At 47.8% G+C, this 15,245-nt stretch overlaps 1 protein-coding gene across 4 annotated transcripts in view; it reads right to left on the bottom strand.

The window, feature by feature from the left end:
* Nucleotides 1–15,245, bottom strand: part of Srgap3 (SLIT-ROBO Rho GTPase activating protein 3) — a 248,236-nt gene that overhangs the window by 9,355 nt on the left and 223,636 nt on the right. For 3 of the 4 annotated variants that reach the window (XM_058572986.1, XM_046425544.2, XM_058572987.1), the window contains 5 exons: nucleotides 14,935–15,162; nucleotides 11,200–11,279; nucleotides 4,009–4,189; nucleotides 2,558–2,707; nucleotides 286–613 (listed from right to left, as the gene is read on the bottom strand). In XM_058572986.1, coding sequence (XP_058428969.1) covers nucleotides 286–613; nucleotides 2,558–2,707; nucleotides 4,009–4,189; nucleotides 11,200–11,279; nucleotides 14,935–15,162 — 967 coding nt within the window. The remainder of the gene's footprint in view (nucleotides 1–285; nucleotides 614–2,557; nucleotides 2,708–4,008; nucleotides 4,190–11,199; nucleotides 11,280–14,934; nucleotides 15,163–15,245) is intronic. The other variant, XM_058572988.1, reaches the window with a different exon arrangement.

Genomic DNA, 15,245 nt, shown 5'->3' with positions numbered 1-15,245 from the left:
TGCAGAGAGACCTGCCATTGCCCCATACCCATAATCCAGCCAATCCCATCTTTGGACATTGGGGAGTTTTCAGCCTTTACAGAAGCCCCAGCCAGCAGCTGTATCCAACCAACTTGTGCCCCCAAGGGAAGGCCCAGCAAGAGAAGGGAAGCCAGCTCACTCTCTTATTCTCTGGCTTAACCTTAAGTCTGGCAAAGGCCAGGGGGCACTTCCACAAGGCAGGTTCCTATCCCGCCCCCTCTCTGGAGGTCTCTGTTGGCCTAGCTGCCTTCCCCGGGCCCTTACTTCTGCCAGGGCCTCAGCCTCAAGGGACTTGTGGTCCCCCAGGCTGCTGTGTCTGGTGGAGCCGCAGGTGGACCTCACGGAGTGCCCTTCTGAGAGCGCCTTCTTGTCGGGGTAGTTGATGCTGCCAGCACTCCCAAACGTCGCCATTCTCCTCTTCTCAGGGCTCTCGATCCTCCCCCGGGTAAGAGGGATTTTGTGGGGGCTGCTGGGGCAGGCGGCGGCCCGGGGTGGCGTGTCTATGCTGGGGCCCAGGCCCCGGGGTGGGCTGTGCGTGTCGCCCCCGCTTCTGCGCCTGGGGATGGCCGCTCCATCAGATCGTAACCGCACTCTGCAAAGGAGCCAGGGGGCAGGGGCATGGGGCAGAAGTCAACCCTGGCCAGTCTCAGAATGGGCCATCCAACCCCCACTACAGCCACGCACTACACACTAGTCTAGGGAACAGGTATAGTGAAGCCTCACTTGGTCAGACTGTGCAATTCCACATCAGAGGACCAACTGGGCCCACACAGCCACAGGGGGAGGTGTGGGACGGTGCTTCCAGCTGCAGACAGCAGTGGTGCTCATTACAAAACGAATCTCATCTACTATTAAGTCGGGGCCAGGAGGATTTCAACCTGGAAATGCTTGGGTAAGCTCAGTCGGGCTCATGATACATTTTCATGTTTCCTGTAGGCTTCTTTATAATTGGTTTGAAGCATTGAGGCTTGACTATACCAAAAAGCCACCAGCACCTTGCAAGCACAGGAGGGCCCCCCTGGGAACTGAACATCTACTCACTATTGTCCCCCACTCCCCATCTCCCCAGACAAAGGTATCTATAAGGCTTTTCCAGATCTTGGGAAATTGGCCATTTAAGAGTAAACACTGCATCTTCAATGAGCCTGTGGGGCATGTGGGTACTCCTCCCACCTCAGGGAGGTCTGTGGGTGTGAACAGGGGTGGGAGTGTGGATCAGGAGGGCTGCCCCTTGCCCTCTGTGTCTGCCACGAGTTTCCTGGCTTCTCTTTCAGGTCCATTCTGTTCTGTTGAGTGGGGGCACTACTCCCTGCCTGCTCTTAAGTGGGTTTGAGAGTACCTTGAAGATAAAAGGTTTTGCTGCACCCTGTGGAAGTCACCAAGGACCCAGCGGCCCTGGTGAGGGGAGGGAAGGCTGGAAGAGAAAAGGGGTCAGGTAGAGGTGGTACCTTGGGAATGGAATGTGACTAGGAACCAAGTTCCGTGTGGTCAGTAGCGCTTCAGACCCTACCACCCAGCCAAGCTAAGCAGGCCTGTGGGTGCCCCAACAGGACCAAAGCAGAGGTGTAGAGAGAAAGAGGTATTAAGAAAGAAAAAAAAGGAGATGAGAGAGGGAAGGGGGAAAGGAAGAGAGAGGCAGGAGAAGAGTGGCCCTGGTGGGCTCTGTGACACACAACCTCTTCATTCTCTACCCCAGCCTCCTGCTTCCTCGAGTCCCTGGATTTTATCACCTATCACAGTGTCCCGACCTTTCTGCTGAACTGAATAGAACATGCCGCTGATTTCTTTGGCTCTGTGAGCAAATACCCACACATGTGGGCTGATCACATGACCTTTCTAGAAAAACAGAGTAACATTCAGAGACTCCTATGTGGGGGGATAAAAAGGCAGTGAGAAACTGCCAGCTTTTCTTTTTCTTTTCTTCTTTTTCTTATTTTTTAACCACCACATATTCTGGACCATACTGGTTCATAGAATGGTGCATGCTGCTCCCTGCTGATATACAGGTCATGTGACACAGCCCAGCCCACACAGGGGAGGGAAGAAATTGGGAAATCTGCTCCCACCAAAGAAGTGGGTGGAGCCGAGTGTCAACTTCCCCCACCACATGAGTAGGTGGGAATTTTCTGTTTATATAGCGCAATTTGGGGGAATATGGGAGCTTTACGTTTTTTAAAGTACTTTATAACAACTCTGGTTTTCACCAGAAAGCTGGGAGGAGGTGCAGGACAGGGGGAGTAAAAATACTTGCCAATTGTGCTAATTTACCGTCATTATTTCCAATGAAAAGCGCTGAGTTCCCAGCATTTGTCTTTCCTCCTGCTCCTCAAGCCCCCTACCCAACACCACGCTGTTTTGTCCCTGGCATCCTCCAATCAGCTCCAGCCTCCCCCCACCAATTGTGCCCAATGTCATATTCTGTGGGGAGCAGGGCCTGCACAAGCCTCCTTCTCTCCTTCCTGCCCTCTCGCCCCCCCCAGTTCAGACATGAACCCACATGGCACTAGCAGGAAGAAAATGAACCCATGTTTCCTACCGGCCCATCACCCCCCCAAAGCCATAATCCGAGATGTGCTCCGTGGGGGACTGGAGGTCGTTCTTGGAGGAGGCCTTGTCGTCCAGCAGTGGCCCGCTGCTGGCCTCGCTGTCAGCCTTCTGGCTCAGGCTGTCAGAGAAGGCATCATCCCTAGAGGGAGAGAGATGTGAATTGGAGATGCCCCTCCCAAGAACCAGGATGCACATGGCTCCCTGGTACCTGCGAGGAGCTCCTGCCTATGGCTGACTGTGCCCACGGCTCTGAAGGAGCCACCTTCCCGCCATGCATGCCCACTGCAACGCTCCTGGAGTTCGTGTCTCTGGCAGGAGACCCTCTTCTATCCCTGCAACCCATGCCCACTTTCTCCTTTCCCCTTCTCTGGCTCGTTCTTCTCTCCCAGGCTGTGCACAGGCTGAGACAAACTAAATGCAGGAGGCATATTGGAAGGATGGGGCAGGGGGTGGTATCTAAATACTGAGTTCAAAGTTCTGAGTGCTGAGCCTCCATGTGGCTCCATGAGAAGTGGTTTCACACTAAGTAAAGGAGGAAGAGGTGTTTCTATCCCTCACCTCCCTCACCTGAGGTATAGGACTATAGTGAAGGCCTGCAGCCTCCCCCTGCCCCCACCCAACCCCCGTAGCCCTTTCTCTTCCAATGATTTGTTCCTGCCCTAAGAAACCTGGGGACATCAGCCAAGAACCCTCCACTACACTATTCCTCTTACAGTTTGCTTGGCCCTGGCCTGTTCTCTGGCTTAGACCTTCCTCTTTCCTATCAAAACATAGGCTTTTGGTCCCCTTTCTGTGAAGTTCAGCTTGGTGTCTATTTCCATGATAAATCAGTTCCCCTGAGCCTGGCCAGAGATTTTAGGGAAGGTGTGCACAGGAGTCTTCAATGGCTTTCAAAGAAATGGAATGTGTAAACTTTGTGAGCTTCCTGGTGGGACTAGGTATTTAGGGTGTGGGTTTTTTAAATATTTTAATCCCTGAAATTGTAAAAAATGGTTCCTTATTAATCAGAAACCAGGACATTTTTTTTCCTGCCCATCCCCTGAGAGAATCACCTCTGCATTGGAGGATGGTGGGCAGTTAATGGTGACCTCGCCAGCAGCTATGAGAAAGCCCAGGAAGGTGCAGAAATATGGAAAGATCCACTGGACACTAAGAACTGTAATTAACAAGCACCCTGGAGGCTGTCAGATGGATCAGAGTGGCAGGCAGATAACACATAGTCTCTGTGTACTCTGATGGATGAGCAATTTGCACATTTAATAAGTGGATTATCATTTAAAGGGAAGTTAGGTTTACCTGTTCTTACAGAACATCAAACATATTATACCAGGGAGAACAAACTGCCAGCACACGGCCTACTACTCCTTTCCAGTGCCCACTGCAGGCATCACTAATCTATTACCACTAATCTATTCCCAGAAAGTCCCAATTCCCACTCACATGTCCTGTACAACTATGTACTGGTGAGGGATGAGTCCATCCACGCCATTGTGACGGCCCTCCCACCAGTCTTCTGAGGCGCGGTGATACAGGAGCAGCGAGGCTCCCTTCTTGAAGGACAGCTCGCGTGGCGACCGCCCTACATAGTCAAACTTGGCAATGGCCTCGATCTGCTCCACTTCTGAAAGGAAAGCAAGAAAGAGAAAAAGCTTCATGAGATCAGCAGAGGGGCATCCCAGGAGCCTCACTCAGATGGCCCTGGCTTCTACAGGGCAAGGCAGGGCAAGCCAGGTGACAACATGTGGCCTGGAGCTCAGGACGCCCGGGGGGTTCTAGGCTCAGATCCACTCCCACCCTGTGACCTCAGGCAAGTCATCCTATTTCTCAAAGTGTCCAGTGACAGTTGGCATAGCAGACCCTCATTTTCCACTGCCTGACTTGTTCCCATCTCTTAAACCCTCATTAGAACAATATTTGATTATGGCATTTGCCAATAAACGGCTATTTATCAGCAAATGATATTCTCTTATCATGCTAACTGAAATAAGCCAGTCCCAAAACACCAAAGGCTGAGCTGAGGGTGAAACTTCTAAGGGACACGGACAGCATGGAAAACCAGAGAAGAGGGAAGACATGACCTTGTTCGAGTCCCCCAACACTCTACTCTGCACATGTCCATGCCCCTCTGAAAGCTATCGTCTCAAGAAGACTGTGCTTGTGGCCCTGTGAGATGCAGTGGCTTTGACACATCTAGCCTCAGTGACAGATGGCCTTCTGCAGGGAGTGGGCCTCAAACAGTTCAGCCAGAAATGTCTTTAAATGCTATTCTGACACAGGGAATGGAAGGGAGGAAGAAAATGACAGAAAGCTGACGGGGTTGGATGAACTCAGATCTTGACACACAGTCACCTTGTCAGGGCAGTGTGGAGACTTTGTCCACATCTCTGCTGCGTCTTTGAATCCCATCCCTAGCCACATGTGGAACCTGCCTGTTAACAACCTATCTGCCAGCCTGATTACCAGAGACAGGAAGGCCTGAACTGTGTAAGACGGGACAGAGCTCAGATGGCTTCACCCCCGGATGGCTTCACCCCTGGGGCCTGCTGGGACCCAGACCCTCCTCCTAGAGAAAGGTGCTGACCCAACCAGTGGGTTGCTGAGGCTCAGAGAAGCACTGAGGGGCCACCTGCGTTCCTTGTTCTTGCCTTTCCCTTCCCTGGAGTCTAGCGCTGAAGTGATGGTGGGGAGTTGGGAAGGTTTGTTGGAAAATGTAAAAGGAAAGAAACAAAATAGGAGAGGAGGAGCCACACTGAGCCACAAGCTAAGTGAGAACACATGTGTTCGCAGATGTCGTTATGTAAGTGTGCAGTACAAACAGTAATAGCAGCTACAGTTTATTAGCAAATCTGTTATTTGGGTTTCTCATGCCCACCCCACTTCCCCCACTGTCAGCCGTACTTAATCCCCTCATCTTCCCCCTCTCAAGAACCTGCCTGCTGAGGCCAGAGCCTTGGGGCTGCTCTGGGGCCCCAATGACCTAACCAGCAGCGATTCTTTCAAACGGGCCACCAACTCTGACCACATTTCTCTGCTGCTACCTTGGTTTAGATCACTACTTCCCCCTGCGTGCCCTCCTCACTTCCCCTCTTGCTTCGTTAGAGTTATTTCTCCCCAGAGACACTGGAAGGATCTTTCAAAATCATAAATCAGATCATGAAACTCCCTTGCCCAAAACCCCCTCTGTCTTGGAACAAAACTCCAGTGTCTCCCCAGGGCTCCTGAGGCCCTCTGTGCCCAGGAACCTTGAGATCTCATCTTCTACCACTTCCACCTCTCATGCAATCTGCTTGCACCTTCTTGGTATTTCTCCTCCAACATTTATATGACATTTTTCAAACACAAAATAAAACTGAAATAATTTTACAGTGAAGGTGTATATATCCATCAACTAAATTTTATTAATATTATACTATACTAGTTTTATCATATATTTATCCATCCCACTCTCTATCCGTTCATCTACCTTTTTATTTTTTGCAGTGCTGGGCATGGAACCCAGGGCCTCGCACATGATAGTCAAGCACTTTGTCACTGAGCCACACTCCCAGTCCCCATTACTTTATTTTTAAAGTAAGCCGCAGACATCAGGACAGTTCTCCTAAATACTTCCCCCTAAATATTCATAGAGTCTACTTGATGCTTTTAAGACATGCCAAGCTTTTTCCTGCCCCATGGCCTTTGGACTTGTTATTGTCTCTCCCTAGAATGCTTTTCTCCCACCCCTGGCCACGTGTGGGACCTGCCTTTGTATTCATCCACATCCAACAAATATTTAATAACCATTGTGTGCCCTTTCCTAATTTCATTCAGGTTTGTACTCAAGTGCCATTGCCTTAACAAGCCTCTCCTGACCAGACCCAATCACAGAAGCCCCAATTGCCTAATCACTTTCTGACACTTTCTGGGGGTTTTCTCCATAGTGTTTATTACAACTTGAAGTTATATGTGGGTCTGAGTGTGTGTGTGCTCATGTGATTTTTAGACTTGTTTACTGTCAGTCTTTTTACACTGTGAACAACATTAGGACAGAGATTTCATTTTATTTCTTGCTATCGTCCCACCTCTAGAAGAGTCCCTGGGACTAGTAGGCACTTGGTACATATTTGTTGTTTGTGTGAACAAATTCAGCTTTTAGTATGTGCAAACTGCTCTACCTACATCATCATGCTTAATTCTCACCAGACATCTGGGACATCGCCCTCATTTGTCTGCTGATTTCTTGACAGAAACAATGGGTGCCAGAAGACAGTGGAAGGCCATGCTCAAGGAAAAGTTCTGTCAACCAAGAATCCTACATCCAACAAAGACACCATTCAAAAATGAGATAAAAGGACTTTCCAAGTTTAAAATAACTGAGAAAACGTGTCACTGGCAAAGCCACCTTTTAAAATGACTAAGATTTTTTTTTTTTACTGCTGAAGGCAGTAACCCCTATGATAACTTACGTTCACACACACAAAAGAGTGCCAGTAAATGTGATTATAAAAAACAATATAAATGCATATTTTCTCCTTTTCTGAATTGATTTAAGAAGCAAGGATATGGGCTGGGGTTGTGGCTCAGTGGTAGAGTACCTGCCTAGCACACACTAGGCACTGAGTTTGATCCTCAGCACCACATAAAAATGAATAAATCAATTAAATAAAGGTATTGTGTTCATCTACAGTTCAAAAAATATATTTGAAAAAAGAAGCAAATGTATAAAATAATGTGTATATATGATTTTTGGCCTATAACACAAAAATGTATAAACTTGCCAATAATAGCACAAGGGGGTAGGAACAAGGCTATATAGGACCACAGATAGCAAAGTAATAATTATAATAAAGCATTGTGTTTTTTTAACACAAATAGATGTATAACAATAACACCATAAAAAGAGAATAAAACTAAACAGGAATAAAATTTTCACATAGCACTAGTATTTAAGCTAATATAAATTCAGAATTTCATTTTAGTAAGTAAAGATGTATATGGTAAACCTTAGAGCAACCATTTAAAAAAAACCTCAAAAATAAAGTGAAATAAATCATTAAAGAAATTAAAATACCTAGTGCAAAATAAAGCAAAAAAGAAGGAACAGAGGAACGAAAAAGAAAAGAAACACACAAATAACAAAAAGTGAAATGGGAGACACAAATCTAACCATACCAATATAGTATTAAAGGTGAATGGGTTAAAACAATCTAATTAAAGTGAAGAGATTCCCCAGTATTAAAAAAAAAAAAAACAGATTATCAGAGTTAAAAAAAATATCGTCTAACCTTGGGTCATCTACAAAAGATGCACTTTGGTTTCAAAGACACCAATTGTTCAATAAAGAACTATAAACTGCAATCATAGGAAAGCTGGTACAAAATAGGCTTTAAAACAAAAAATGATGCTAGGGCTGACCCTCAAAGCCTACAAGGTTACATTCACACAGAGCATTTTCAAGAGAAAAGAGGGTATTAATGAGTCCCCAAATGAAGCCTCTTAGATAAAATAAATTTAGGTTGCCATGACTAGTTAGAACAACAAAATTCTCTGGGACTCAGTTTCCCTGTCAGAATTAGAAAGGATTTATAACTCACTAGAGAAGCATTCATGTTTCTACCCCCTGCCTTCTCACAGGCACTGGGTGAAGCTCCTACATGTACAACCCTTTATTTTAACCCAGGACTTGATTCCCTCATGGCTGTCACACCCATTTTACAAATAAAGAAAGTGAGGCCAGAGGTTATGTGACTTTCCTCAGATAACAAGGCCACACAGGAGGACTCCTGTGTTTCAATTTCAGGTCTCTTCTCTGAGTCCAGCGCCCTCTCGACCGTCCCTGTGGTTTACTATTTCCATAACTATGGCCAGGGTCAGCATGAATGTAACATTCAGAAAATGCAATAGATTTCCCTCCAAAGAACGCCCTCCAGCAGCCCCATGCACACACATGGGGGCTTCCAGGGTCCTCAGGGTGTGAGCACCTGACCTTGCCTCCTTTCTAGGGTGGTTCTCCCTACTTCTGGCATTCTTAGAATCCAGCAGCCCTATGAAGAGCGATGGGAACAAGGCCCTACAGGGGAAGGGGATACTGCTGGCCTCACCCATTCAAGGAGCAGGTGCATGTCTTGTCATGAGAAGAGGTGGGAAGAATTTTCTTGGGGGTGGTTCTTGGTGTGAAGCATGAAGATAAAAGGAATATAATAATGAAAGTGACACTGAAAGAGCCTCTCGGAATGGACCTGGGAAGCCTTTACAGAAGCAGGATGGATGGGCGATTCCAGCTGCTGAGGAGGAACATGAACTTTGGTCACCTCAGCCCTTTGTCCATAGGCAGGCCTCTGAAAGGACCTGAGCAACCAAACGCACTATGCCCAGAGGCTCAGAAGGAACATTCAGAGGTTGCCAGGCTCCCGTTCTCTGGACATTTCTCTTCTGTGTGTACATTCTTCGCAGTCCTGGAGCTGTGGGAATAGCCATCAGGCACCGGCAGGTCCTTGGCCCCAGGAAAGTGGGTACACAAGTCAACGCGCAGAGCTGCAGAGGTCCCCAGAGGCCACCTGACCTGCCCTCTTGCCAGCCAGATGTCTCCATAGGCTGCAGCCCTGGCAGGTCTTGGTTCTGAAAAATCAGTCCACCTCTTAACATAAGAGGGGCTTTCCCCAGGGGAAGAAGAGAAACAGAAAGATCCAGAGCAAGAGGGAGCTACACACTGGCACACAGAGGGAGAAGGCAGGGAGAGGGAGAGAAGGGTGGGAAAGGAGAGAGGGAGAGAAAAAAGTTGAGGGAGAGAGGGAGGCAAAAGCCAGAGAGGAAGAATTGGGAAGGAGAGATGGGGGGGGGGGGAGAGAGAGAGAGAGAGAGAGAGAGAGAGAGAGAGAGAGAGAGAGATCCAGAAATAAAAAGAGCAGCAGATGGAGTGAGAAGGGCGGGGCTGGGGGGGAACTGGAGGTGGCAGAAAGAGGAAGGGAGGGAGGAACAGAAGGGAAAAGGAAAGCAGATCACTCTGAAAAAGCAGAAGGTGGTGGCCTTCACATCTCCAGTGAAGTCTTTGCAGGACACTCGCCTCAGTCCAGGATGCCTTTAGACCCCTAGGATTTGGCTAAGATGAATGTTACATCTAGATTTGGTCTTCTGCACCTGTGACCCAGGCCTAACCATTAGCTCCCTCCCTGATCACAGGGATTTGATGATGCTTGGGTGTGACCCAAGGCAGTCCAATGGAGACTCTGCCCCTGGACATTTCTTAGAAACATGATGAAAATGAAGCTTTTCCCGTTGGGACTTTGGGAAATAGAACAGTGAAAGCCTGGAACTGTGAGAACACCTCCCAGCAAGATTCCACCTGAGAACGAAGCCAGCACAGAGGGAAGCTGAACAGGAAGATGGACACAAAGTCCTAACAAAAGTGTCTGTGCTCCTGGATCCAACTGTGCCTGAAGGCATACGTATCCTGGAGTTTTCAGGTGTATGACCTGATTCCCTTTTATGTGTAAGTCTATCTGAGTTGGGGGTTCTGTCATTAGCAACCAAATAGTTCTACTACAATGTGAAAACCCTATGTTGCCTTTATTACCAACTCCTAGAAACTTCACATGAGTAAATAAATTCCCCTGACAAATGTGCTGGCCAACAGGGCCTAGGATTGTCTCCCAAGGAAAATACAAAGGCCAAGTAAAAGAACTGATAAGTTATGATTTTTAAAAAACATAAAACTATGACAAGGAGAAAAAAGGTTATGCTTGGCCACATAGGGTCATATTATGACTGCCATGGGCCCTAGGCACTTAGGCCTGCAGGAGTCCCTTCCACTATTAAAAAAATAATCATTGTATTTTACAACTACATTGGCATAAAGACAAGCATAATCCAGACTGGACATCATATTCATTTTTCTTCTGCTTTTAAAAGAAATGAAAGCATATTAGTGGGCCCTGCAAGTATCCAGGGCCCTGGCACTGTGCCCACTCTGCCCAGGTAAGTTGGCTCTTGGTCCATGTTACCCAGATTGCTTGTCCACACAGTCCAGTTTCCTAGTCTAGTAGGGGTGGAATAATCTAGTGAGTCCCTCAGAGCCCAGCTGGCCTTTCTCCCTGTCCACACACTTCCCAGGGTCATCACCCTGGCGTCATGTCTGGGTGCCTGCTGCTCTGGGATGCACCCGCAGCCTGGCATTACCACTCTGCATCATCACTTGGAGCTGTGTCCAATCTGTCGAGGTCTGGAGACAGACCCGTCTCCTTCACCTCCTAGTCTCAGGTCCTACCATAGGCCTGGTGCAGAACAGGTATGCAGGGGAGAGGGACAGAGGAACAGAGGGACAGTGGGACAGTGGTTGCTTCCTACTTGGGACACTCTTGCCATTTAGGATCTGCACCTGGGCCAGGCAGGACACAGAGGGATCACGTGAGCCAGGAGTGGGGTGTGGCCAACACAGCGCGTGCTCCCAGGATCTGCTCTGTCTGGCCTGTGCCGGAAGCTGCCCTGCGCAATGGAGGTTTTTTTCTGAGGTTTCCCTGAGTGCCCATCTGTTCTGAGGGATGGCAGTGCTGACCTGGAGCTGGAAGGTTATGTGGGCCAGCCCTGTGGGGTGGCATGAGGCAGCAGGAAAGCTTTCCAGGTGAGTTTCCTGGCCCCAGACCTCCCCTCACTCACCTTCATCACTAGTGTGAGGCTCCGTGCCATTGTCATGGTCAACTTCATCGATGGTCCCTGGCTCACTGTGTGGACTGTCACTGCAAGGAAACACAGGAAGGGGACTTGTTGGGGAGTGTGGGCCCTCACCCAGAGCAGGCCCAGGCCTACATCATCCTGTCTTTTCCCACTGATCACCCATGGATCTTCTTAACTAGAAAACCACTCCCAGCTCCTTGCTGGAAGCTTCCCTGAGTCCCTCTGTCAGCTCTATCCCAGCTGAGTTACCTTCTTGGCGAATGCTGTCAGTGGTTTGGCTGTGACCCCAAAGTTTACGTGTTAGAAACTTCATCCCCAGTGCAAAAGTGTTGGAGGGGTGCCTGATGAGGTGATTGGGTCATGAATTCTGTTCTCATGAATGAACTGATGTTATTATCACAGGAATGGATTAGAACTCACAAGAACTGTTTGACAATTGAGTCTGACCTGAACATCTCTTGTGCGCTTGCTCACTCTTGTGCCTTTTGCCTTCTGCCTTCCACCATGGGATGACATAGAAGGAAGGCCCTTGACAGATGCTGACGCCATGCTCTTGGACTTCCTAGTTTCTAGAACTGCGTGCCATATAAATTTCTGTTACTAGGAATTACCCAGCCTCAGGCATTCTGTTCCAGCAGCAGAAAATGGATTGACAATGCCTATGTGTTCTGTAAGGTCCAGAGGGCAGTTACCCCAGAATTTATCATCAGAAGTACCACAAATCAGAACAGAAAAGACCTCAGAAGTACCATGTGTCCTTTCATCCAGTCTGATTCCCTTCTTACAGATGAGGTGACACATCTGTGAGGTGGAGCGAAGCCAACAAGGGCTGCCTCATGATTCTGTGGGCAAAAGCCCAGATCGATTTAGGCTGGTCACCATGATGAGCCTGGTGGCCGAGAGACTGAGGTTGGTCCAATCCAGTCATTCAGGTACTGGTATGAGTCACAGGTGCTACCCTTTGCTAGACTCTAAGTTCTTTGAGGCCAGGGATCATTCACACACCCAGTGTTTTTACTGAGCCACTGAGTTCTAATAGATGACACTACGCCATATGGGAAGGATGTAAAGAGAGGGAAGATGGATAGGGTCCCTGACCTCATTGCTTACCTTCTATGGAGAGGGACAAGAAAAAAGTCCAAGTAAACAGGCCAATCAATAAGACAGTTACAAGTTGAAATATGTCATGTGGAAAAGAAATGAGCAGAGACAAGAAAAACAGTGGGGACTAACATAGTCAGGGGAGAGCTCTGAGAGAAGGTGACATTTGCAATGTCATTTAAAGGGTGTGGGCTTTATTACGAAAAATTCTCTATTGTCATCTAGTAAGGTCCAGACTCCGTACAGTGGCTTCAAGAGTTTCTATAACCTGGCTCTACCTGCCCTGTGGAACTGTCCCTCACCATTCCCTTGACACATTCTTCTCATTTTATTGAATGCTGTAGGCCTAGATCTTTCTTTGCCCACTCCTCACTGGGCTGGCTCAGTTTACTCTGCTGTCTCAGCTCAGTCTTCACCACCTCCAGGAAGCCTTTTAGAACTGCCTTCGACTGGAGCCAGGGGCCTCCTTCTGGGACTGCCTGCTTCCTCCTCTTCCATCTGAGCTCCCTACATCAGGGTAAACCTTGTTCGGGCTCTCTTCCTGCCTCCCAGACCAGGACCTGGCCTGGGACTATCTGTGGAATGAATGAATGAATGATGTCTACTGTGCTGAAACCTTCAGCCAAATCTCTCTCGTTGGCTTTGAAAACTCCTCCAAAATTATGGTGAAACTAATTAGGTTCCAGTTGCATGGGAAGCAAACAGGTTTGAGAAAAGTGTGCCCACTATATGTGTTCTCTGATAACTTCTAAGATCTGTGGATCCTTCCCAGGACAACTGCGCATCCTACCAACACATCGCACCAAGGAGAGGATTGATGCTGGCCAACACTGTGTGTGAAAGGCTTCTCTGTGTGCAGAGAGCATTCTTTGTAGCCATTTGCTGCTTCTGGTACAGAGCAGACTTGCCCCCTGGTGCCTCAAAGGAGGTCAGAAAGCTGTGATCACACATCACCGCTGATGAGCACTTCTATGCAAGGAGATATGGTGGTGGGGGACAAAGGCACTGGGATACGGCCCCCTTTGAAGAAGTTCTCCAAATATGTCCAGAGAACTAAGGCAATCCACAAGTCCAGGGACATTGTGACAATCAAAAACAAACTCCCCCAAAGGCAGCTGGCTGGAAGCAGTGCAGGTAAGACCTAAATATACACAGCTGTGTATTGTTCTGGATCCAGAGTAAAGAAATAATGGTCACTCTTTGGCTGGTTGCTCTCACTGGGTGTGCTGGGTTTCATGCTTTGTCGTACTTGTTTTTTTTCATGGAGTATTGCCTCTCTCTTTTGAAATTTACAGACTTCAATTGATGCATGAAAACATAATAATTGTACATATTTATGGGGTACCGTGTGATGTTTCCATACATGTATGCTTTGTGTAATGTTTAAACCAGGGTAAATCCAGCCCCTTAAATATGTACCTGTGTGTGTGAGTGTGTGTGTATATGAGTGTGTGCAAATGTGAGTGTGTGTGTTAGTGTGGGTGTGTGAGCATGATTGTGTGAGTGTGAGAGAGAGTGTGTGTGAGTGTGTGAGTGTGGGTGTGTAAGCATGATTGTGTGAGTGTGAGAGAGTGTGTATGTGTGTATGTGTGAGTGTGTATGTGTGTGAGTTTGTGTGTGGTGCCAGGAATGGAACCCGGGGCTGCACCTATGTTAAGCACATGCTCTACCACTAGCTACATCCTCAGACCCTTTATCATTTTTTATAGTGACAACATTCCTCTTCTCTAGCTTTCTGAAATACACTGGACATTATCATTATCTATTGTCTCCCTTTAATTGCATTTTTAAACTGTTTTCCTGTCTTGACATTTTAAGGTCTTAGCCTGAAACACAGCCATCCCTGATTCTGAAAATGGCCTAAAATATTTTTCCTAAGACTGGGTGTCATCCCAGGAACACAAAGGTGGTCTGACTAGAGGATGCTGATCTGGAGTGGAACACTCTAAGAATCAAGCTCATGACCTTCAAGAGACATCTGGTGGGGGGGGGGGCATGAAGGGTGCATGTGGTCAGGCAGGGCTTACTCATGTCCCTCCTTCCTGAGAGGGGCCTTGCCTCACCTGCCAGAGACAGCAACACCTCTCCTTGCCAATGTAACCATAATCACACATCACCAGACCAAATGTCAGCACAGAAACAATTCTTGAGCTTATGTGGGAACATAGGGAAAGAAGTTCTTTTTCTATTGAGGGTGCTCAGAGAATGGATTTAAAGCTGGAGTTTCTGGCTGCCTTCTTGGTACCATCAAGGGAGAGATGGTCTGAGAATAAAATCAATACAGAAGAAACTAGAGCCAAGGGATGGAGATTGCAGGACAAAGTCCTCATGACCAGAGTTCAGTCCCCAGATCCAGCCACTCCTGAAGATATATTCCCAGACTTCTTAGTTAAGCAATCCCATAAATTCACGTTTGGCTTACGCTGGTTTCAGTTCTGTCCCTTGTAACCATTAGAATCTTGACTGGTGAACCTAGTCTCATATAAGAGGGGTTCAAAGCTCAAATGAGAAAATGTATATGGAAGTATAAGCTCAACACAGTAAGAAAACGGAAGGGTTTCTTACTGTTCAACAACAAGGATGACAATATTACTGTTAGGAGGAATAGCATCTTACCAATATTCTTCCCCTCCAGCCATGCATTTTTCATACACAGGTCCCTCTAGCTCCCGGGGACTAGGGAAGATGGCTTCATGATGGACGATGATGGTTTTGATGACTTCGTTGACATGGGCCTGGCAGGACACAGGGTCCTGCCCATCAGGGATGTGCATGAGGGTGGGCCCGAAGCAGATGGCCAGGTTGTAGGGGTCCATCATGTTCTCGTCACTGTACTGGGAGAGGCTGGAGAGAGGAGGTGGCAGGAGTCATCTGGGATAGGCGAATCCTCCCTCTGGGCTTCTTTCTTTGGGGGTAGGCTCTACTTA

Source organism: Marmota monax, unplaced genomic scaffold (assembly GCF_021218885.2).
Source record: "Marmota monax isolate L192 unplaced genomic scaffold, Marmota_monax_Labrador192_F-V1.1 WCK01_AAM20220418_F8-fsc00028, whole genome shotgun sequence".
NCBI lineage: Eukaryota > Metazoa > Chordata > Mammalia > Rodentia > Sciuridae > Marmota > Marmota monax.
This window is presented reverse-complemented; position numbering and strand designations above follow the sequence as displayed.